General features: G+C 37.5%; 1 protein-coding gene across 3 annotated transcripts in view; it reads left to right on the forward strand.

Annotated features, from left to right (window-relative positions):
- The window catches only part of tbc1d22a (TBC1 domain family, member 22a), a 146,581-nt gene that overhangs the window by 36,370 nt on the left and 85,516 nt on the right, over nucleotides 1-24,695 (forward strand). The window contains exons 6-9 of one of the 3 annotated variants that reach the window (XM_079622151.1): nucleotides 1,623-1,751; nucleotides 5,724-5,786; nucleotides 6,088-6,153; nucleotides 11,219-11,333. In XM_079622151.1, the coding sequence (XP_079478277.1) occupies nucleotides 1,623-1,751; nucleotides 5,724-5,786; nucleotides 6,088-6,153; nucleotides 11,219-11,333 (373 nt within the window). The remainder of the gene's footprint in view (nucleotides 1-1,622; nucleotides 1,752-5,723; nucleotides 5,787-6,087; nucleotides 6,154-11,218; nucleotides 11,334-24,695) is intronic. The other 2 variants (XM_079622152.1, XM_079622153.1) reach the window with 2 other exon arrangements.

Genomic DNA, 24,695 nt, shown 5'->3' on the forward strand with positions numbered 1-24,695 from the left:
GGACTCGCTCTGGAACTTATACGGAAAAACCAACGGCATTGTTACTGTTCGTATCATTGTGTGTCAAGTGCTGAGGAAGAGCTGAAGTTCATATATGGTAGTGGGAAATTAGTTTCTGATGCTTGCTGTAAGCGTTAGACCAATCACAACAGACTGGGCCATCTGACCAATCAGAGCAGAGTAGGCTTTCAGAAGGGAGGGGTTTAGAGAGGCTGAATCTTTGAACAAAACGGTTTCAGAGTTTTGGGGGAAATTAAGTGATGAGTAATGTTTATTAAGAGAGAATTAAAGGTTTTTATTTTTTACCTTAGGTGCATGTAAACCAATTGTAGAAAACATCCAAAACAAAATGAGGAACCTTTGAAATGCTTTACTTCTGGAAGTTGGCACTCGTGTTGGTCTGAAGAGGCATTGCATTGATGCCGACAGTGTAAATAAGACCTTGCGACCCAACCTGACCCAGTATTGTGAAATTTTAAGACTATGCTCATCGTTCAACATCGTATTTGTTTTCAGTGTGCAAAACAAGACGAACCTATTCGAATGATCTTCAGAATCAGAATCAGAATGGGGGGTTTATTTGTCATGAATGTTTGTACAGACAAGGAATTTACTTTGGCAGGAAGGTATATGGCATATAAGAGCTCAAAAAGTACACATCGAATACCTTTTAAGGCAATGCCGGTGCAAATATGCAAAAGTGCAAATATTGAGCTAAGTTTATAATTTAAGGTCAATGCAACTATGACAGTGTTTAAGAGGTTATAGTTTATAATCAGTGTAAATATGGCTTTGGTAATAGGTGTGTGAACATTTATTGTTCACACACCTGAATCAAAGAAAATTACAGTTGCTGTAACATTTCTATCATATAGACGCGGCCAAATATTGAAGATTGAGTAAACATTTGAGTTAAATGTTGTTTGACCAAATTCCTCTTAAAATCGTACAACTTTTGGAACTTGAGATGGTGGAAATTACATTTTAGAATTTGAAAAATATAAACATTTTCCTTATGTCTCCCGTAGTTCATACACACTGTTGGATATTGTTACTAGAAAACATTAAAATATACTAGCAAGGGTCAAACGTGTCAATAAGATGAAGAAACACTCCCATGTACCCCATCAAATTTAAGAACTACCCTTTTTAACTTATTACTTATGTTCGTGTGTTAGACTTAATTACATATACATATGCTAATGGAGTGTAGAGACGAGCGCTGCTTGGCACACATACATCTTGTCACAGAACTCGACTGAGTGTGGAAGTAAAAAATAGCCACATGGGGGAGCGTCTTGTGTGATAAATGGATTTCTGTGCTTGTAGATTTTTGTGCAATCAATTACTTTATCAAGAGACTTTCTTTTCTGGGCCTGAACATCTGCTGTGTTCTCATTCTCTTGCTATGGCAGTAATAAGAGGAAATGTAACTTTAAATGTGACTGATATCAACTTAGTGGAACTCTTGGAAACCTTAACTTTTCTGAGTTCTGACTTTAAATGAGCAGCTATTGTGCTAGTGCAGGCAAACAAACGCTTTGTTGGCGAACGCAGATCTATATCAGATTGATTTCGAGGTATCTCGTCTGTAAACGTTAGTGTTTTTTTTGTGTTTCCAGGGGTACCTGCCTGCCAATGCAGAGCGGAGGGAAAGCACGTTGCAGAGGAAACGGCAGGAATACTTCGGCTTTATCGAGCAGTACTATGACTCCCGCAACGACGAAAACCATCAGGACACATACAGACAGGTAACTGGCTAGATTTAATTCTAGATGCGACACAAATTTGTGTTTTATGACTTATTTTATAAGCATTAGATTCAAAATGCTTGTATATTTGTTGTTAGAACTATGAGGTATGTTCGATTCTAACATAAAATTAATCGTAAATGTGTATCCAATTGAAGTGAAAAAGAAAGGACTCCCTTTAGAATTGTATGGTTTTACTGTACGTAAAACAACATAATAAAAAATAATCTGGTCGTTAGCAGGTCTTAAAATGTAGGTAAATACAACCTGATGAACAATAACACATGACGTATTACACCATGAATAAAGCCATGCGTGACAAACTAAGTACACCCTATGATTCAATTGCTTGTAGAGCCACTTTTAGCAGCAATAAGTTGAAGGGATCGTTTTCTATATGACAGTATCAGTCTCTTTACAACGTTCATTGAGGTTTTTGGGCATCTGTTTTTGCACAGCTCTCTTTAGGTCCAGCCGCAACATTTCAGTCGGGTTGCGGTCCGGACTTTGACTGGGCCATTGCAACAACTTGATTCTTTTCTTTTTTTTCAGCCATTCTGTTGTAGATTTGCTGCTTCTTGGGATCATTGTCCTGTTGCATGACCCAAGCTTTAGCTGTCGGAAAGATGGCCTCTCATTTGATCTAGAATACTTTGGTATACAGAGGAGTTCATGGTCGACTCACTGACTGTGAGGTGTCCAGGTCTTGTGGCTGCAAAACAAGCTGAAAATGATCACCCCTCCACCAGCAGCGTGATGGACAGTTGGTGTGAGGTGTTTGTGCGGATATGCTGCGTTTGGTATTCGCCTAACGTGGCGCTGTGCATTTTGGCTAAACATCTCCACTTTGGTCTCGTCTGTCCAAAGGATATTGTTCCAGAAGTCTTGAGGTTTGCTCAGATGCAACTTTGCAAACCTAAGCTGTGCTGCGGTGTTCTTTTCAGAGAGAAGAAGCTTTCTCCTGGCAACCCTTCCAAACATGCCATACTTGTCCCGTCTTTTTCTAATTGTAATGTCATGAACTTGAACATTTAACATGTTAACTGAGGCCTGTATAGAGTCTGAGATGCAGCTCTTTGGGTTTTTGCCATTTTCTCTGAGCAATGAGCAGTGCACGGCCTGACCTTGCGGTGAATTTGCTGGGACGTCCACTCCTGGGAGCATTGGCAACTGCCTTGAATGTTTTCCACTTGTAAAAGTGGAAGTCTCCTTACTGTAGAATAATAGACTTCAGATTGTTTGGAAATGGCTGTATAACCCTTCACAGGGCAGCAACAGTTGCTTCTCTGAGATTATTGCTGATGTTTTTTCTCCTTGGCATTGTGTTAACACACACCTGCATGCTCCAGACCAGCAAACTGCCAAAACTAGGACTGCTTTTATAGAGTTAGTCACACATGCTGATGATAAATTAATCAAAGACATTTGATTAGCAGCGCCTGACTGCTACTTACCGTATTAATTCCTATGGAAGCAGAAAGGATGCACCGGTTCTTAGTTTGTCACCCATGGCTTCTATTTTGGCCTAGTTTTTGTTAAATACATAATGACATGGTGTAATATGTCATGTGTTTTTGTTCATGTGAGGTTTTACCTCATTTTAAGACCAGCCCAAGGACTAGATGTTCTTCAGATGTTTGTTATGTCCTGATACATAAAACCACATAATTCAATAGGGTGTCCATTCTTTTTCACATGACTGTGTGTACGTATGAATATATAAGAAAATCGGTTTCATACAAACTGTATTGGTAACATGGTTAAAATCTAAAATGTATATTTATAGAATTGTTATTTACAAAATGATAATGCTGATATAATATCTAGTAGTCTTTTCACTGACCATTTTCTTTGGGGAGAAAAAAAGTCCCTATTTTGTAAAAATAATGGGTCTCATTCACTAAAATGAAATCTGCGTACAAGCAAATCATGACTCACCAAAAACTTGTGTACTAAAATGTATTCTAAATTTACGGGTAAAAAATATGAACTGATACCGTACGCAAAAAGCAATTACTCTTTTATATTTCATCTTAACATGACTATAATTATAAGAAATTATATTTATAAATGTAATTATGTATACAATTATGTAATAAATGAATACATAATAACATGTAATTCCATCTTATATTTTATCATATACAGTGAAAGAGTAAGACAAGTTTGACTAGAGTGATGAAAGGCTGTAAAGGAAAGCTTGTGCAGAACGCCTTTATATAGAGATGGTTTGGACGCGATTTATGCAAATGACTAATCTCATACACGCGGCCGCTCATTTACAACACTCCAAATTGACTAACAATACAACGAGATTAAGAACAAATTCATGTGGGTACGCACGTGTTGTGAATTAGGCGAGAAGTTCTCCCCTGCGTACAAATACGAAATAATCCACGCAATTATTAATGAATGAGACCCAGTGTTCCCATTTTGTACCTTATTTGTGGAAAAGGCCTCCTATGTCTAGAGAATGCTGCTAACTGAACGTTATACATGATGATGGCAATAATTAGCTGACTCTGGAGATTATTCAGAACTTCCTGTGATTTCCTTTTAACTTCCTGTACAGCTCTGCACGGCCAGTGCTAATTCTGCTATAAATAGAAGAAGTTTGAAGTTCGAAGCCAGCAGTTCAGTTTTGCCAGGGGTTTAATGTGATCTAGCCAGGGGTTTTGGTTGCGGTTTACCTACTGTTTGAGGTCTTGGCAGCAGCAGTATGTTAGCTTTTGCCAAAAACACTGTTATGTTAGAAGCTCCGAGTGTTTTAGAAATGCCACCAGCCAGATAGTGTCTGATGTTTAGATGCTGAAGAGGAAAAGATGACAAGGAATGTTTAAAGCTCCGGTGAATTGGCAGGAGGATGTGAAGATCAAACTGTTGCCGTCACTCTGATCTGATAAATGTCTACCTGATTTAAGACTGCCGTCTAGTGATCACTGACGACGTGCGATTCACGCGTTCGTTTCCCCTCTCGCAAAGCTAGATCTCACCGGCCCTTTAAGAACATTTCTTGTGTTTCACTCCGAAATTATAAATGGAGATATATTTAGTTCTTACATATCGTCATTAAGGCTTTTTTTTTGGCATTGTGACATTTTCATGACAGCACTTATCCCCAAGTCAGGAAAATTAGGTTAAAAAAAATATTTAAATTGTGGATATTTTACATTAATAAAAGATTGGTAATATATTAAGATATTATTGTGACATTAGTACAATAATTAATGCTCATTACACTAATGCAAAATAATGTTTTTTTTTTTAAATCTCATCTTTTAAATGCATAATTTTAGTATTTGTACTGCCTTCAATTTATGCAGATAAAAAAAGAAAAATCCAGACTTAATGAGAATTACGACTGAGTAGAATTGGGTTGCAAAGTGCTTAATTATCATGAATATATTATCATGCAAAAAAAAAAATTGATTAGGGATGACCAAATATGAAAAATTTGGTCGATGACCAATAATTTGGCCGATAAATCTAAATCCAAATTTTGTTACAATTTCGAGAGGCTGATTACAAAAACAAAAGTCTCACCATTAAAAGCCATGTCCCAAGCACACAATTATAATGTTCTCATTATAGTTTTATGTAGCCTATATAACAGATTATGCATGTCGCACTTTACTGTATTTTACATTTTTTTAAGTGATTCCAATCATATTTGAAGCAATTCAAAACCATCATGGCGAACAGTGCGCATCTGAAGAGTCTCAGCTTAAGGAAATAATCCATTATTGATCGGCTTTAAAGGGCGATTAACGATAACTGTAAAAATGAACCTATATTGGCCGATACCGATATGGTGGCCGATATATCGTGCATCCCTAATAATGATCATATTTGTGTGTTTGTCATCACTCAGTTGGTTCCATAACTCTCTATATTCTTGACATCGACATTGTGTATATATATATATATATATATATATATGTGTGTGTGTGTGTGTGTTTTCTGAACCATCAGATTCACATAGATATTCCCCGAATGAGTCCGGAAAGTTTAGTTCTACAGCCCAAGGTGACCGAGGTAAGAGGACTGATGGTCACGCCACACGCTTCTGTCCACCCAAAAGCATGTCACTCAATCATCATCCATCTGTCTGTCTGTCAAACTGTCTGTCTGGTCTCGATCTCCCACATTTATTTGGTTGGAAGTCTTGCGTTAAGGTGCACAGGAAGTAGAATGCAGAATGTAGGAGGTGGAATTCAGTGAGTTTCTTCTCAGGTGCAGCCTCAAACGGGCGGACCCCGTTTCTCTCCGAGCTTTCTCGCTATTCCGTTCTGTCCTAACCTGCTTGTGCTCCTCTTTTTGTGTCTTTTCCCTGCAGATTCACATTGACATACCGAGAACTAATCCTCTTATACCTCTCTTTCAACAAGCTTCTGTGCAAGAGGTGAGAAGTTTGCACTACCCATTTTACTCAGCTTGACTCGTTCATCCTCACAAACTCACACCCAGACACATAAAGCATCTTAAAGAAACAATCCGTCTCAGAATGAGCATTCTGTCATCCTTATCTCATTGCAAACCCATGTGATTTAATTTATTCAATGCAACACTAATAGAAATCTGAAGACTGTGTAGGTCAGTGTTTATCGTAGATTTATGATTGGGAAATAAAGCTTTTAGGTTTCAAAAAGTGTCGGACAGTCGGAGAACAGACTAAACACTAAGTCGGTATTTACTGGTAGTCTTAAGCACATATACCCACATATTTTTTATTATTATAAAAAAAATGTATCTTACCGTATTTTCCGGACTATAAGTCGCTCCGTAGTATAAATCGCATCAGTCAAAAAATGCATCATGAAGAGGAAAAAAACATTTTTCGCATTTATTTAACTTAGGTTATTTTTTTTAATTGTGACTATTTATATTACAATCAAGGGGAAAATTCTAACAATAATGCATTGTGAGATTTTTTTTTTATATGTATATTTTTTATATTATATCTTATTTAATTTTTAACGTTAAATTTGTATACGTCTTTTAGTGTTTGTTTTAAATTTGTTCATTTTGATTACAAAAATCTATAAAAAAATCCACACATACCGGTAATGGGAATAATCATTGAGAAGAATTTGTTTTTCTGGAAAGTGCTTAATAGTCATTAAAATATACTATAAAATATGAGGGCTTAATTTCCACTTTGTTCCTTCAGAAAACATGACATATAGTGCAAAAGTCCTTTGGATCACTTACTTGCATTCATTTTGAAGCTTTGACAATTTTAGTCCCGCTTCATTATAATCGTGTAAGCGATTGTAATTAGTAAAAAAAAAATTAAAAAAATCTCATACAGGTTTGAAATGAGATGAGCAAATCATTTTAATTTATGAACTAATCCTTTAAACTAAGTTCGAGCACATTAAGCAGGTGCAGAGGTGGTGTTGCGTCAACTTTCCGTCGGTTGCATGTTGGCTTTGAAATGCTGTGTGTTTGTATCACATGATAGCATGCCATAAAAAAGCATTGTAATGATGTCTGTCAATGATGCATGCACTAACAAATTTCAATTAGCGAACACACTTTCTTTATGCCCTCAAACAAACCGCTATCTCCAAATGTACTGTCAAAATGAATAGCATGTACGGTAAAGGGAAGTGCGGGACCAATGTTCTGTTCCAAACCCTGTGCCGCTTTGCTTTAACTGAGAAGAACCTTTACAATTTACAGATTTAGTTTGATCTAAACCCTGTATGGGCAACTCTGCTCCTGGAAGGGCAGCTGTCCTGCAGAGTTTAGCTCTCATTCAACACACCTGAACCAGCTAATAAAGCTCTTCAAGATTACTAGACAACTACAGGCGAGTGGGTTTTATCAGGGTTTGAGCTCAACTATGCAGGACAGGCGCCCTACAGGACTGAAGTTGTCCATCCATGATCTTACAGGAGAGAAACAAAGCAATTCGTCAAAGAGCCAACACTATTCGTAATATAAAATGTCACATTTGTTTGACAACTACATTAGGAGGCAAGCTAGAGACCAATCTGAACCTGATCATTTTGTCAGATTTTAAATATACACAATGTATTAAATACAATATGTCTCACCTAGGGTTATTATCATTAAAGCTAATAAAAACATTTCTGTTAATTGAAATAAAGCTGAAAGTAAAAAATATAAATATTAGATAAAACATGTTTTGTCTTGGCAATAATCTTAAAGTTGAAGCCGTAACTGGGTATAAATAAAAACTAAAACTGAAATAAAAATAACTTAAATAACTAAATATTGGGGGAAAAATTAATGACTAAAATTGACATGGTAATTCAAATTTACAAATAAATGCTAATTCAGAATATTTTTTACTTTAATGGTAACACTTTACAATAAGATCTAATTTGTTAATGTATAACTGACATGAACTAACAGCGAACAATATACTTTAACAACATTTATTCATATTTGTTAATGTTAGTTAATTCAAATACAGTTGTCCATGTTAGTTCACTCTGCATTAAGTAATGTTAACAAATACAACTAATAATGTATTAGCACATGTTGAAATGAATATTAACTAAGATTAATAAACGCTGTAGAAGTATTATTCACTAAAGATGTTAACTAATGAAACCTTGTAAAGTGTTACCACTCTAATACAACTAAACTAAAAACTAAAATAACATGTATAATGCAGATATAATGCATAATACACATTATTAATTTGAATGCACGTACATTTGAGTTTTTTTTCCCTAATGTTTACTTTTTTTTTTTTTTGGGGCAAATTTTTAATCTTCATTTTAGCACATGTCAAATCAGACGTGAATAATTCTTCAAATATATTAAAAGAACAAGAAGGGAAAAAAAAGCGGATATCATGGAGCTGAGGATAGGGAGTTCCCTCATCCGATGTGATTGGCTGAGGTTGTGACCTTCAGTTTTTTCACCGCTGTAGTGTAGTGAAGATCTTTGCGTATGCTGGGCGAGCGTTTTTGTAGCCCTCCCGCCAGTCGCACTTACCTACCCCCAACACGGCCTTTCAACTTCATATTCAAACATATTCAATCTAGTGTGATGGGACATGAATTTCCATCGCAAACACAGTTCTGTCGATGCATCGTGGCCCTGAGCAAGAATCCTTCTCCATTTCCCTCCCCCGCTGCCTTTTAAATAATAATTTCGCATTTAAAAGGAGAATCGAACACGAGCAGTGTTTGGAGGACGGTGATCTTCACTGTGGATGTCTCCTAACCAAATAAATGGGTAATATTTTCGCTTCGGGTGCTTCAGTGCACTCCAGCTCGCCCATTGATTTCTGCTGCCCGGTTTAGTGTCTAATTTCCACTATGTAATGGGCTTTTGGAGGAGATCCTGCCATGACTACCTCGAGGAGAAGAGACGGGGTGGGAGGCTTTCGAGAGAGGCAGGAGATGTCAGCTATGTGGAGAAACTCGCATTATCAGTCTAAAGTCTTTGATAAATAGAGCTTTGATCACAGAAAAGAACGCAGATGAGAAAGCCGCACCATTTGATCGACACAATCGGGAGGAAAAAAACGAGCGCAAGCTGCCTTGTACACATTTATTGTTTAGGGCTCAACGTGAGAGATGAGTTTATTTGGGGATGACAGATACATTACGTCCTGAAAGGAGCGCGGGAGATGTCAGTTGCGTCAGAGAGAAGAGAAAGAGAAAGTCTTCCATTTTTCCCTCTTGATTTAAGTCAAACTTCTCGCTTCTTTTCCATTGTGCTGACAGCAAGGTGAGACGAAAACACACGGAAAAAAAAAACTGTCACCATCACTTTGAATTAAGGTATTGCCTTCCAAAGAAAGGCGTAAAAGTCCCACAAAAAAAAGTTCTTGTTTTTTTTTACTGTCAAAAAGATCAACGTAAAAACAACATCTGGAGTTAAAGAGCTGAAGTTACTCAACTCAGACAAAAAGACTACATGAATGTATTTAAAGAATGAACACGATTTTACCAAGTAGGACATGTTCCTGAATCGCATCTTTTACTCTAATTACTGATAAATAAATAAAAAAGTCAAAACAAACAAGAAGACCGAATGTGCCATGTCTCATGATAAAAATAAAACATTCAACTGAAACTGTTGACGAAAATGACAATGCAAAATAACACTGACAGACATTAATATTGCACAATGTTTTTTTGAAGAAAAATCTAAGAAAAAGTGATGTGCTAGTGTGTGTAAGTTACGAATGCACTCTCTCCTTAGAACACTAAAGCACAAATGCATGTACAGTGAATATTGTATTACAGTGGTGTACATTATTATGTTATTTTTGGAGCTCAGGTTTTTTTTACAACAGCAAGAACAATTTTCACACGTTTTTGTTAAATATTGAAAATGTTTGGGACGCTTAAGTAAGGGATAATGTACATCCAAAAAAAAAATATCCAGAGAGTCTGATCAGTTATATTGTGATAATCATCTGGATATACATTATCCCACTTATTACACAGCTATTTGCCACGAAGTAAATAATTAGGCACAACATATTGGAATATTTTTTTAGCTCCTTAAAAACAAGGCTTCAACTAACAAAAACAGTTCCGGTGACATGAAATATTGATTTTAAAGTTTTCAAATCTTCCCTGTTTATGATCTTATAATCCATTACAGTGTACATAACAATTGTTCTATACCAACAAGACAAACACTTCAACGATATTATCTTATGCCTCACCCTCAAGCCATACTAGGTGTATATGACTTTGTTCTTTCAGTCAAAGACAAAGACAATCGGAGTTATAGTAAAAAAAATATCCTGGCTCTTCCAAGCTTTATGATAGAGGTAAATAGAGCCTGAGTTTTTAAAGCTCCAAAAAAAGTGCATCCATGCATCATAAAAGTAACCCATACGGATCCAGGGGGTTAATAAAGAGAGAGCATCTGCGGTGTGATACGAGATGCATGAAACAAGCACCGGCCTCACAAAACCCATTGCCATTCCATTGTTTCACTTGTTCCATGTTTCACATCGAGATGCCATTTCCAACGTCAAAACTCTGGTATCATCTAGAATTTAGAGTTTCCCCGTTTGCAAAATACAGCTATGAGGAAATTATGAAATGCCTTATTATTGTTTCCTCTTAAAAACAGAATTTGCATATCGCATATCAAAACTGAAGTATACTTTGGGCTAAGTTTATCCCTAGGCCTCATATAAAGAGAGAGCGCTATCTAATAATAAATATGCACACAGCTAATTGTAATTTCTCACCTTGCTGTCTACGCCATTGAATGTTGTGATGTTAATGATTAAAAAGCTCAGAAGGCTTAATTGATTTTCTTAATTGATTGCTAGCTGGGGGTGGCTGATCCCACTGTGTCTCTAATTAAAACCGTTTGAGTGACCTTGTACGTTCAAATTCTGCTACTAACAGTTTTCATGTTGTATTGCATGATTCAATGTAATTAATTGCTTCTTGCATATAAATGTTGAACACTGATATCTTCTTTTGTTGCCACTTTTTTTTTCCTTCTAGATCTTTGAGCGAATTCTGTTCATCTGGGCAATACGACATCCAGCAAGTGGTTACGTTCAGGGCATCAATGACCTTGTCACACCGTTCTTTGTGGTTTATGTTTTCGAGTATATTGGTAAGTTAGTAACTCTTTTGCAATATGATGAATATGAAGTCTCATAATTATGTATAAGGCCCTTGCAGACTCCTAAAACAGCACAGCTGTGTAAACTCACAAGTGTTTCTGTTCTTCGCTTTTGCTGTTTAGTTAGCGTGGGTGTTATTCCAACTGAGTTATGCTTAGTGGCATGAATTTTAATGTAATTTCTCGATCATATTTTTCAATATTTGTCATAAGCTGCCCGTTTAAGCTCTTCCAAGGATCTTGAGTTTGTCAGTTTAAGTCTTTGTGGTTGTTCCCAATGTCTTTCTATTTCTTGACCTTTACACCTTTGAGCGTATGATTTCTAGTAGACTAAATGGGCTGTCCAGACTAATGATTCTGAAGGGCCCAGAGGGACCCTTCCAATGGACTTATGGGACAGTAATATCCTGAACCATGCAATGAGCAAGGCTCGGCTCAATTGATGCACTCAACGGATAAGGGGCTTTTCCCCAGGCTCTGCTGTTGTTGGCATCTATGAGGATACATTTTTCCTGGGTCATTTGACCTTGTCTGATCTTCGAGGAATCAAATCCCCCAAGTTCCGTCCAATTTGTTCTTCAGGCCATAAACATACTCTACACAAGTACACAAATGCTTTGCATTTGCTGAAAGAGAAAGGTTACACTGCATCATTGCTCATTTGCACACATTTCTGCTCAACTTTGTTGCCAACAGTCGCAGTTGCCCATGTCGCAGTAAATCACTGACTTCCTTGAAAACTAATGACTTCTGGTCGCTTTGTCACAGCAAATCACTGTCAGTGTGAATGCCCTGGGTTGGTTCGCAAAAAAAGTAATCGTATACATACCATCGCATCATTCCAAAATCATAATGCTGCGTTCTCACCAAACGCGAATAGAGCGTCTGGCGCGATTGATTTCTATGTCTAAAGCCAAGTTCACACTACAGGATTTTAAGCCCAATTTAAGCCCGATTTGCAAATCATTGAGCTCGCCGACAGGTCGGGGTGTTATCGCGGGGGATTAGCGGCCGATGAACACTCGCCAATCTGTTAGTATGAAAGAGCCAACAACGCATCAAAGACGCACGCAGACGCGTCACCGAGCCCAGAAAAATATCTAGCATTCTAGATATCCGGAGCTGTCGCACGACTCAACCACATGTGCTCTACAGCCAATCAGAGCAAGGCATGGGTTGAGGTCACCGGGAAAATACACGTTGTTTTTTTTTCAGAGCAAATCGTTGCGCAAACAGTTTGCAGCACTAATTTCTGTCTGACGTCCATATACAAACAAAGACTCGCGTGTTGTGTACTTGTGTTCTTCTTCGATGGGTAGTGGCGCGCGTGCTGTTTCGCGTCATTTCCGCGTGATTTTTCGTGACAAAACGTGGTTTGTAGACAAGATAGAATCGTTGGGTGACAGAGTTGTTGTCAACTCGTGTAGTGCGTTACCTCCTGTTGCGGATCAATCACGTTGTGTCGTGTGGTGTGAACAGCTCAACAACTTGAACACTGCTGATTTCACAGAGAGCAAGTCATGTAGTGTGAACCGCATATTAGCCCAACGTTTTAAAATCCTGTAGTATGAACTTGCCTTTAGTCAATGTAAAGACACGTTTACTCACGTCTGGAGGTCCTGCGGCTCAAATTAGGCGAATTTGAGCGTCTGGCGCGATACGCGCGAGTGATTTTATTTGGTGCTTTTTGTGCATTCGAGTGTGATGCGAATTCGCGTCTGACGCCCGAGTTGAAAAATCTGAACTTTGCCGACAATTTGCGCCGCGTCATCCAATCAGGAGCCTGCTTGCTGCTCTCACGTGATGAAGTGACATGATAAACGGGGGCAGGCCCGCTTTTCAGTTTATAATGTTATTTTATACATTTGGCCTCAATAAATTATTTTAGAATATGACTAAATGTCTGGTGTGGTTCTAATGTACAACAGAGCAAATCTTTTATCACATAAAAACTTGATTTCAATTTATGAGACATATTCATTTTGTATTGAATGCTATTTATTCCATATCTAAATCTAGATTAGGAATAAAAACATCTAGAAACATTATTATTCTAATGTAAAGACAACCAACATACTTTAGTGTATAGGAACATAGTTCGTGTCTTATGCATAACATAGTGTTATGTGAGGGGGAGAAAAATCACAAGACAGGTAAATTACTTTTGGAGGCTGGCTCCATTTATCATCCAAACAAAAATAAATTATAGATTAGGTGGGCGAGGGTGATCCTCGCTCCGGTGCGGGACAACAGGTCATCAAACTGGGCACGGGACAGGCGGAAGTACCGCTGAAAGCGGCCGTCATCCAGGCGCAGCTCCTGGAGCAAATGGTGAAACTGGGTGTGGTGGACCCAAGTACGGCATACTTAGGGATACAGAGCAGTAACTCTCTCGATGAATTCTCGATCAACATCAGCCATCTTGCAAACAGACAACCGCCTAGCACTTGCCCCTCCCACAAGAAGCGGATTTTGCCTCGGAATGGATTCAAAATGTCCAAGTGTTCAACTAGACGCCATAGACGCGAATTTGCGTTTGGTGTGAACGCAGCATAAGACTGTCATTCTTCGTTCTTTATTTTTTTTAATGAAGCCTGAGATATTTCTGTCCCTCCTTTGAAAGTCCATGCAACCAAAATGATCACACATTAAAAAAGTAAAAAAAAATAGAAATCGAACAGTTTAATCCAAGTCCTCTGAAGAGACACAATTGCTTCATGATTAGTCAAGCATGCGTATTTGAGCTTCCGTTGAACATATTTGATGTGCTCTGACTGATGTGTATGTGTGTTGATCAATGTTTATATGTGAACAAAAGCCTAAATTAAATCTGTTGTTTACCATATAAAGTGAACGTGTCTCTTCACAAGACTTTGATTCATATGGAATACTTTTAATGAACTTGTTGTCTTAATTAACATTTTCTTAGACTTTCAGCGGAGGGACAGAGATCCCTCAGGTTTCCATTTAAAACATCTTCATTTTTGTTTTGAAGAAGAACAAACGTCTTATTGGTTTGGAGCAACACGAGTATGTTTTGGGCCTAGGCCTTGAATGGTGCACAACATCTTGTCGTCAGAAGTCCCGCGGCGATGTTGCTTGGTTTTAATGCACCATTTGTTATTTCCTTATTGGTTTTCTTTCTCCCAGCAGATTTTCTGCTGTTCACATGGTAAAATGAGATTCTTAATTGCTCTTTCTCTGAAAGGCATACTTTATTTGTTTTGTATGCCTCTGTGTTTGTATACTTGTCAGAAGACAACAACAATGCCTGAAGAAGGCCCCTGTTCTCCCAGGATAAAGATGTTCGGGACAACTCTCTCTCTCTTCACTGTGTGTGGAGGAAAGTTTCCAGCAAAATGTACCTGGACCAAATTTCTCAGCAATTTATTTCCCTCAACTCCACCAGGCGCAATAAGGCATGGTGCCATGTGTGACAGACACTCATTCAAAGTGTGCTATGTGGGCCAAGTGCTCACTGTTGAGGGCAAGCAGTAGCAAAACATCACGGCTTCACTCTGACTAGACACTCGTATCCATCAATGTACGCGTAACGCCGCACACCAAGGAATCCTTACTTGTCTACAGTGTTTAGGAAGCTACTTTAAATGAGGTTTAGCTTGGGTAGATACAGGTTTAAAGTAGCTTAACTACATTCAGTCTCGGGATGAACTACGGATGAATAGTTCATTGAAAAATAAACATTCTGCCATCATTTACTCACCCGTATGCGAGTAATGAGAGTCCACACCTTTGACGTTCGTTCTACTGTGAAACACAAGGAGACATTTTGAATGTTTGAGTCCCATGCAGTTACAATGAACCGGGACTGAAGCTTTCAAGGTTCAGAAAATCATACAAATGGCCCATGACTCGCGAACTACTTTCCATGTCTTCTGAGTCGTACAATAGCTTTGTGAGAAACAGACCAGAATTAAATTGGTTATCCACTAAGAAGCTTGGCATCACCCTAGCTCTGCTTGGCTTATTTGATGAAAATCGTAGTTATGACTGATTTAGATGGATCAGTTTCTCTAGTTCAAATTTGACGCCGTCAATAGATTCTTTGAAAATATTGGACTCAAGACTGATTCTTTTTAATTTGCTCATAAATCACTATTTCTGTGGTGGATGTCAAGGTTTTCAGGGATATCTTAAATTCTGGTCTGTTACTCTGTTTCTTACAAAGCTATTGTACGACTTACAAGGTTCATATCCACAACAGTACCATTAGGTTATTGCATGGGAAAGAATGACCACCTTCAAAATTTGTTTTCTAAAGTAGAACGAGTCTTGCATATTAAGGTTAATAATTCTAATTTTTCAATGAACTATGAAGTTTACAGCTACTTTTAATTAGTTGCTCCCCATCGCCACTCGTCTGAAATAATCTGGATCAGAGCATAAGCCCCTATTTAGTCAGTGCAGAATGAAATACGCCCACAAATTCCTTTTAGCAGAATTGTGTTATTTACTGTAAGCCACAGATCGTTCTTGATTCCTGCTTTAAAAAATGTATGATGACAGGGCTAAATTAGGGGCCAGTTAGTGCTCTGGCTGTGTGTACCTTGCTGTTAGGGCATTTCATTATTAAACAATCATTTTCATTACGCCTGTAAATAAAGGCTAGATGAGACAGGGGAAATCTTCATTGGGGCTTTTCTGCCCTTGTTCCAAGAGCCTTCAAAATGCATTTGAATACGATTTGCCTACAACAAATGCAATTTCTAATCTGCTCTGTGAGTTTTGGGATTTAGAGGGTCAAGGTCTAATGGAAGAAAAAACAAACTGAAGTTAAATTCAATCCTATTGATTTGTTCTAGTAGCAAGGCTGCAGGGAACCCTTCTTGTGGTAGTCAAACTATTGCACAGGAAAGAGGGCACCTGAATGTTTGTTTTGTTTTTTTGCAGTTTTGGATTGCTTGAGTAGTTTTGCAGAGCAATCGGCAGCAAGACTGGCCCACATTTATGATTCTTCTGGCCAAAAAATGGCAGCTTGGACAGGAAAACCCAGATTGGCCAACAGGGAAGAGTTTTGTTTTAATTTAGTGTTTAGTGGTGGTTGTATCTTTAGGAATTATCAAACATGTATAATAATAGATTTTAAATAAGTCGTTTCATGAATACTTGGATGGGTGAATTCAGTGCAATGGTACCTAAAATATTAGCAAAATAAGTGCTTGTAGCTCGATGATAATTTTCTGAGTGTTCCAATCACTTTTGTTGAAGAAAAACCTGATAAATAAGCCTTTTTTTAAACCGTAAAATTGGGTCAGACATAATAACTTTCCTGTGCGTGACAAGCACTTAATACTCCAGTCCAGTAGGTGGTAGAGAGGATTTTGCCAATACCGGTGACTAAAATGGAAAAAAAATATGGCCATAACCAATAATATCACCCATTTAAAGTCAATAAAAAGTCAGTCATGTTTTAGATTTAACCATTGTTCTTTGCTTTTATTGCTTTTTTGCGCATAACTACTTCAAAGTTGTTGTTTTTTGTAAAAACGGGTTCATTCCTGTGCAGGTTTTGCACATTTGTGCAGTTTGTGCATGTTGTGTCTTATGAAGCAAACGTTTAGATGTTCAAAAGCAAAAACCTAGGGATGCCCTCCCTGAACATGAAATCATAATGGATCAGCACAAAGCATAAGTGATGGATTTTTATTCAAAACGGCGAATTAAGATGAAAGGCAAGTTTCTATTCTTAACCAACATATTGTAACTGTTATAAGGATTCAAACAGCTAATGTTATCTTTTAACCTTGTCTGCAAACATGCAGTTCTCCAAAGTAGCAAAATCTTAAATTGCCGCCTTATTGAATCATAATACAATTCTCTGCGCATTTTAAATCCACTTCTTCATGAACAAAGCATATCACTACAAACTCCATGCGAAGCCTGTGACTGTTTTTATTTCACGGTTACCAATAACAGACACAAAGCTACTATCTGTGCTGATAAATCAGTTAAAAATATATATCAGCAAACCTCTAGTGGGTGGCGCATAAGTAAGTAACTCCTATGGATTTGCAATAAGAGTAAATTGACACATTTTCATTTTTGGGTGAGCTATTCCTTTAAATCTATGATACCTGCAATAATAGACTGCATCAAAGGCGTCTGCAAGCTGTTTTACACGCCACAGAAGAAAGTAGCATACAATTTTGTCTGTTTAAGTGAAAATAGTTCTTCATCAGAAGCGCTAATTGCACAAGCTAATGTAGAAACATGACTTGGTTTCCTGGTGGACTGATTAAACACATCTGTTGAAAGCACTTTTGACTTGCGGAAGTTATGTAGAGATCTGATTGGAGCCATTTTCTCTCTGCAATATACATCAGACATTTTCAGTTTTAAAGTCATCTTCATTTGCCTTGGCTTATAGTTCTCTGTGTGAATAAAAGTTTCAGAGCCACCAGACCCTTTCAATATCCCCATTCATTACTCTTTTAATCATTTGCCTTCATTTGCATAGCTCGTTAAGCTACATATGTCTATTCTATCGATATTTTTAATCTACAGTGTCGTTCTTCATGGAAGTCTCCATCTAATCAGGCAGCCACTTTGTCTCGGAAGGTTTTGTTCTTCAGCTCCTCTGTTCTTTCCCGGGGGGTTTTTTTCGGACTGTTTTCCCATTAGGCGACTATAAAGTTTTATAATTAAAAGGAATGAGCGTGTGATGAAATGGTACATGTAGTGTGGTACACTATTGATTCAGAAGGAAGATAATTTACATCGTCTTCATGTATAGATTCCCCAAGAGTAATGTTCTGGAGGGCAGATGTGGATCAGTGGCACTACCGTTAAAGATCGACTGGATTAGGTGGACTATTACTGAGGAGGACAACACCATCAGTGCTGGTTGAAGGAAGAAAGTTCTCTTGGTGATCCGAATAGTGGAGAACAGCGATTTGAGATGTTGGTTGAAGATGGACACCATGTTGTTCTGTTGAGTTGGAAAACTCAGCGTTCTTCATTGCGCAAAGATGGGGTGACCTTGCAACCCTAGGACTCTTGCATCATGTAAACCTCTGAGAAGCTTTTGACGGTTCCTTCAAAACTTAGTTTAGTGTGTTCTTCAAACTGCATTGCACATTTTTTTCCTCTATATAAATGGTTTAGTGTTTGGATGGTTAGCATGAGGATTTAGTCAATCCAAGAAGATACATGCTGGCAGATTTCCTCCACAACACCATTTTGCTCTGTAGAGGATAACATCCCTTCAGCTTGAGCGTTCCCGGTGGATGTCCAGCGTATACCCATCTTGGAGGCACCATGGTTCAGAAAGATTCCAAATAGCCTATGTCTTTTACGTCATGTGCATTAAGTTCCCTAACCTTGTAACCGCTGACTCTTGCTTTCAGTCCATCTTCTGGAAGGCCTTTGTGGGTTGTTCATTGACTAAGTGCCACAGGCCTCCGTGGTTGAATTGAACAGTTAGTGGTGTGTGACCCACAATCGAGGCCTTAATGAGTATCGGTTTGTTCGGATTTCTCGCTTTGAAGCACTGAGCCCAGTGCTGATTTTAATGCAGGTCTGATTAACTTTCCTCATTTGCTCTAACGAGTTGTTAAGTGACTGTCTTGGGATGCCTGAGATGTCTAGTGGCAGGTATTTTTCCTCTTTTCCTCCTGGTTGAGTTCCCTCTGAGACTTGCCCTAGCCCTGTTGCTAGGTAAAAAAAGATAGCAGCAGTTTGATTTTGTTAAATAATGCACAACTTTCCATTTAACAAGTTTGACCTTCAGGTTTTGACAGTTTTGCTTTTAAAGCGCACTAACTTGTTATAGAGCAATGCAACAGTGTTATCAAATAATGTCACATAACATTTAATACATTTTACAATGTTAAAAACCTAATGTAACATTAAACGATGATCTAATGTTACTTAAGAACATAATATATATATATATATATGTGTATGTATGTATATATATATATATATATATATATATATATAAATAAATATTATCGTATTAGCAATTAAAGAAAACACACTTAAGCAAAACATGGTCAGGTCATATATATATATATATATATATGTATATCTATCTGGTGTCTGAATAATTTTTGGTTTGACTGTATAGCCAAATAGCATAATATTAAGGGATAACATAATATTAAGGGATAACATACTGTAACCTTAATGGAAAATGTATCCGTTACAAATAATATAACATAGCATCATTAAAAAGTGTACCAGTAATACTTTTTTGTCACATTATGTTCAATGTGACATTAACAGGATAACGTAACATTAACAAATAAATAGCAGTAACAAATAATCAAAAATTATCCAGCAGTGTAACATTAACAAATAATGTTATGCTGCAGAAGAGCATAATGTTACCAATGGCATAATGTTAAGGAATAACAAAATAACATGTAATATAACATTAACAAATAACAACCATAACAAATAATGTATCATAACACTGCTAATTAGCATAGTGGTAAGTTATACCATAGCAATAACTCATCAACAAATAACTAGGATTACATAATCTTACAGAAATAGATAATGTAATATTAACAAATTACGTTAACAGATAACATAACATTAACTTTGAAACGATTCATTTTCCATAAGCTTCCCATTTGTCTTCTTCCATAAAGCTGAGCTATGTCTAGCTTTGTGAGCTGCATATTCATTTTTTTTTTTTTTTTTTTTTGTTCATCTCTGAGTGTAAAATGCCAAGAATGATCTGGAAAAATTGCCCTGTCATAAAGTCATTCGTTTCCTCTGACTAATCACGGTTATTGAATATTTTTGGATCTAGTTTAATTACTTGGCTATAAAAAGCTATAAATTGAATTTCTGCGCAGATCCTAGCTCTGAGAAATCACTTTTTTGTTCATTTACATCTGTGAAACGTGTCATGCTTGACTTGGTGTAGTTTATAACAATTAACAAAATAATTTCTTGGAGTATTCTATGGAAATGTCACTTGGTCGCCCGTGAAAAATGTTTCGGAATTTATCAATTTATTTATTTTTGGTATCAATTTACAAGTGGAGTTTTATTGTCTGGCCATGCTTTTAATGGCTCATGAGTTTCCCATTACAGTACATGTAATGATTCCCCTTTTGCTTCTAATAAAGGCAAATTAATTCTTTAATGGGCTAATCTTGCATAATATTTCACACTCAGAGAAGTTCAACTCTTTTTACTGCTGCTCTTGCATTCAATGCCAAGGTTGTAGAGCCAGCGAATGAGTTGTGGTGTTTATCCTGTATTTTTACCCAAGTCCCCACACTCTCAAATCAAACTATTTCAAGCATTGAGGTTTATTGGACTCCAGCCGTTCTGCATAACACACTCCCACTCTTGCACACAGAGCAGCAATAAAAACATCGTAACATTTCTGAAGTCGCAACAATTGCTATGGTTACATGTCCAGGGAGCCATTTATGCCACTGGTGAGCAGTTTTGAGGCCCAAAAAACTACTGCAGTTTTGCAGAATTTTTTATGTAGTCTTAAGTGGATCCATGGGCCAAAACCCACACAAGAGCAATAACCTTCCTACGAGTCGGTTGCAGATGAAGACACTTTGTATTGATTTGTATTCGTTACATTTGTATTTGCTTTTGAATTTGAATTTTTCTGCATATTCGCTGAGGTAAAGCAACTCCATGGCGTTTTGTTTTTACCTGCTATACTGTTCACTTAAGACTGGATATGTGTTAAAAAATACAGAATAAATAGTAATAATTTGAAATAGTAATTCAGCTGTTTTCGATTTATTGTTTTAATGTAATTTATTCTTGAATTTTCCGCAGCCTAATTTTAATATGCTGGCCCCTACAGTTTTGTAAAGTAGTGTATAATACATTCTAAGTTAAATAATATTCTCCTTTTCTTTTCTTCACAAGAGTTCTAGTCTGAAAAGAAAATCCCTCATCGTTATCCCTCACCATTTTCCAGAATCGATTGACCGATTTTCACCTGGCCTATATGATAACTGCCGAAAACCACATTTATAGTTCCTTTGGGGCACTTTAGGGCCCTTTCACACCTACCTTGTTTGGTCCGGATTTTCAGACTTTTCAGTTTGATCCGGAACAAAATTACAGGTGTGAAACCTCCCCAGACGAAATTTGGTCATACGAAAAGAGGTAGTCTCGGTCCGCATCAAACTGAACAAAGGTTTGGTTAGTTTCTAGCAGGCTTGTGCAAAATTCAGAATTTCAGAATTGGCCTCCATTCAATTCATGAATTGGAATTTGAATTGAAGAATGAATTTGAATTTGACTCCGCCCCACAGGAAGTTGAATTTGAATTGGAATGACAGGAATGGAAGTGGGGAAACTTCATGGCAATTAAATTCATGGCAATTCAAAGAAATTCCACACAGTCACAAACAGAAAGAATGTGTTGAATCTCAAATACTTTGGAAATGTAATTGCTTACTGTTATAAGTTACTCATTATAAATGTGGTTTGGATTACTTTATTTTGATTACTTTATCAATGCAAAGCTATTTCCTTTTAATTTGATTAGTAACTAATTGAATTACACATTTTACCTAATTTATACAACTAAAGACAATTACATTTTGTAAAAATTACCCGCTCAATGTTGTTTAATTAGTTGTGTTCCAATGTTATTTTAATTTCAAAGTAATCAAATAACACAGTGCATAATGCAATCATATCTGACATATACTGTAAAGCTTCATTTTTAAACACTTCACTTAAAATATGTATATGAATTTCTTAGAATTTTGATTGAATTCTGCTTCCTTTAATTCAAATTCAAATTGTAAGTCTAGATCCTGTTTTTGACAAATTCAATTCAAATTAAAGAACTGAATTGGAATTCAGGAGTCATTCTCAATTCAATTCTGAATTGTGCACAAGAAGCCTGGTTTCTAGTTTGAACGCATTTTCTGTATGGTTCGGACTTTCAGAACATTTACAGGAAGTACCGGTGGTTCTCGCAGGATTGCTTGCAGTCTTCTCCTCCTTTCCTGCCGGCGACGATCAAATATTCACACAACGAGGACGTTCATTTGGCGAATTTGAACTAGCCTCCCGTATAGTTGGTGCTGCAGGTAGTAATGCCGTAATAATAACAGTATAGTTTCAACGATATGCGTATGTTCATTCTCGTCTAAGTTACCCGCCAATTTGACAACACGCTGACGTCAGGCGCACGTCCATTTACAAACCAATCAATGTCAATATGCAGCCCACATAGATGATGACGGCAGGACGCATGTATGTCATTTAAAGTTTTTTAGTGCGCTCGCATTATTGCAATGTGAAACCAAACCAAAACTTACAGAATGTATAAAATGTATCAAAACATGAACTTTGGTTCGGACCTTGGTGCGGACTTTCAGGTGTCAAATAGCCTCAGTCATATCTAGAGACCAGAGAGTTTGATGAAGACTTGGGCTGTGTCTGAAATCGCTCCCTATACCTTTAAATAAGACTCTATTTGATGGGACAGCCATTTGTGGTGTCCAAAACCATAGTAGACGTTGAGTGCACTCATTCAATCCCATATTGCAACGCAATAACGAGTGTACGACCAATGTACGCTCAATGACTAGAGAATTCCCATAATGCACTGTGAGTCGCGCTCTGAATGCTGGCGTATTATCATACAAGTATAAATTCATTTTTAAATTGATTATTAAATTGATTAATTAAAGTTTGTACATGCTTGTTTTGATGGCAGAGTTTCAGATTATTATTATTAAACAGCAAGCACAAGCGGCAGCCCTTCCGGCGCACTCAAGTGTCCGAAATCACTCACTCGTTTTCATTCAATCCTTCAAGTGGATTATATTAGTGGAGTAATTTAGTGAATAGTGAAAGAGGTTATAGGGGGGCGATTTCGAACACAGCATTGGACTTTTTTGACATTGTCATTAAGGAACCACCTGAATATATATTTGCAGTTAATTAGGAAAGCCCAGTCAACCACCCACAACACCCTGGCATTGTGGCGGTTTGTTTTTCTTCGCATTGTCTTCAGAATTATTCAACATCTGTTTGTCAGTAACCAAAATCTGGCATCTCTGTGAGTTTATTTCTTTGACTGAACCCTTTTTAAAAGCAAAACAACAACAAGAAAATACTTACCTAATTAAGCCCCAGAGGGGGTGTTTGGCCCTCAAAAAAGGCCGTTTTGGTGTTTCTGGAACATGAAATGAGTTAGTTTTGGGCCCTTCCTCAAAACTTCGTCTTGGAACTTCCAGCGAAGCTCATTCATCTGTTCTCATTGCAGATTGGTCCTCCCTTACACTGACTTTTTCTTCATTACGACTAGATGATGATCTCCATAAATCACATATGGATCTACACCTCGTCTTTCAGCTCAACTACAATAATTGCCAACCCAACGATCGTTATTTTACCGTGTTGAAATGGCGTGTTTGCTGAGTTGAGTTCCATGTTAATTAACCTTGCCTTCAATTCCAAGTCTGTGAATTCTGTTCGATACTCGTTAACCAACATAGGGGGCAGTAGTGGGTGGTGCGGGGTTAGAATCTTAGGACATCTTAAGGGGTCAAATTGCATAGTCCTCCAGAAAGCTCCTCAGGGCTGTCTTGGGCGATGGTTTAAAAGGCTGGTGAAAGCTTACTGCGTCCTTTAACCTGATGTTGACCGTATACGTTAGCCTGCAAAAAGAGGGCATATGGCGCTACAGGGATGTGTAGAGTCAGACGTCAGTAATGATTCCAGCTCCTTGCAGTTGGATGCTTCAGCATGCCAAGGGGAATCTACCCTTCGCCCCTCTATGCAGAAAGAAGATGCAGGCCAACAGGAACTGATAGCAGAGGCCAAAGAGCCTGGCTCCAGTTGAAGGGATTTATTGTGCTTACCGCCTCTTTATGGTTACCTCACTTTGACAGTTCTGTCTCTATTTATATTTGTGTTTACTGAAAGATCACACTGAAGGAATGAACTGTTACTCAAAAAAAAAAAATGTTTTTGTCTAATTCATGTATTAATGGATTTGTGAACATTGCCTTATATCCCTTAAGCTATATCATCAGCACTCACAAATTCAGAAACTGTACCCTCAGTTTTCAGTTTTTCAGTCGGTATGCTATGCACCGTAAGTACCAAGTACTCATTAACCATATCCTCAGGTTATCCATCAGTTGTTGGGGAACTTGATCCTGTAGAGAGGACTGTATACACTATGAAACCAGGGGTCGTACTTCCTATTTAACGGATCATAACACACTAAAACATGTTTTTTATGTGTGTTTTTGTTTTGTGGTAACGGGCTATTTTTGTTCTCCTGGTTTGAATAGCAAAGTTGAAGAAGCAAAATGTGAGGTAAATAAGCCAACTACGTCATTAGTTTCCAAGCGCTTTTTGTCCCCCACA

Source organism: Phoxinus phoxinus, assembly GCF_949152265.1.
Source record: "Phoxinus phoxinus genome assembly, chromosome: 9".
NCBI classification, from domain to species: domain Eukaryota; kingdom Metazoa; phylum Chordata; class Actinopteri; order Cypriniformes; family Leuciscidae; genus Phoxinus; species Phoxinus phoxinus.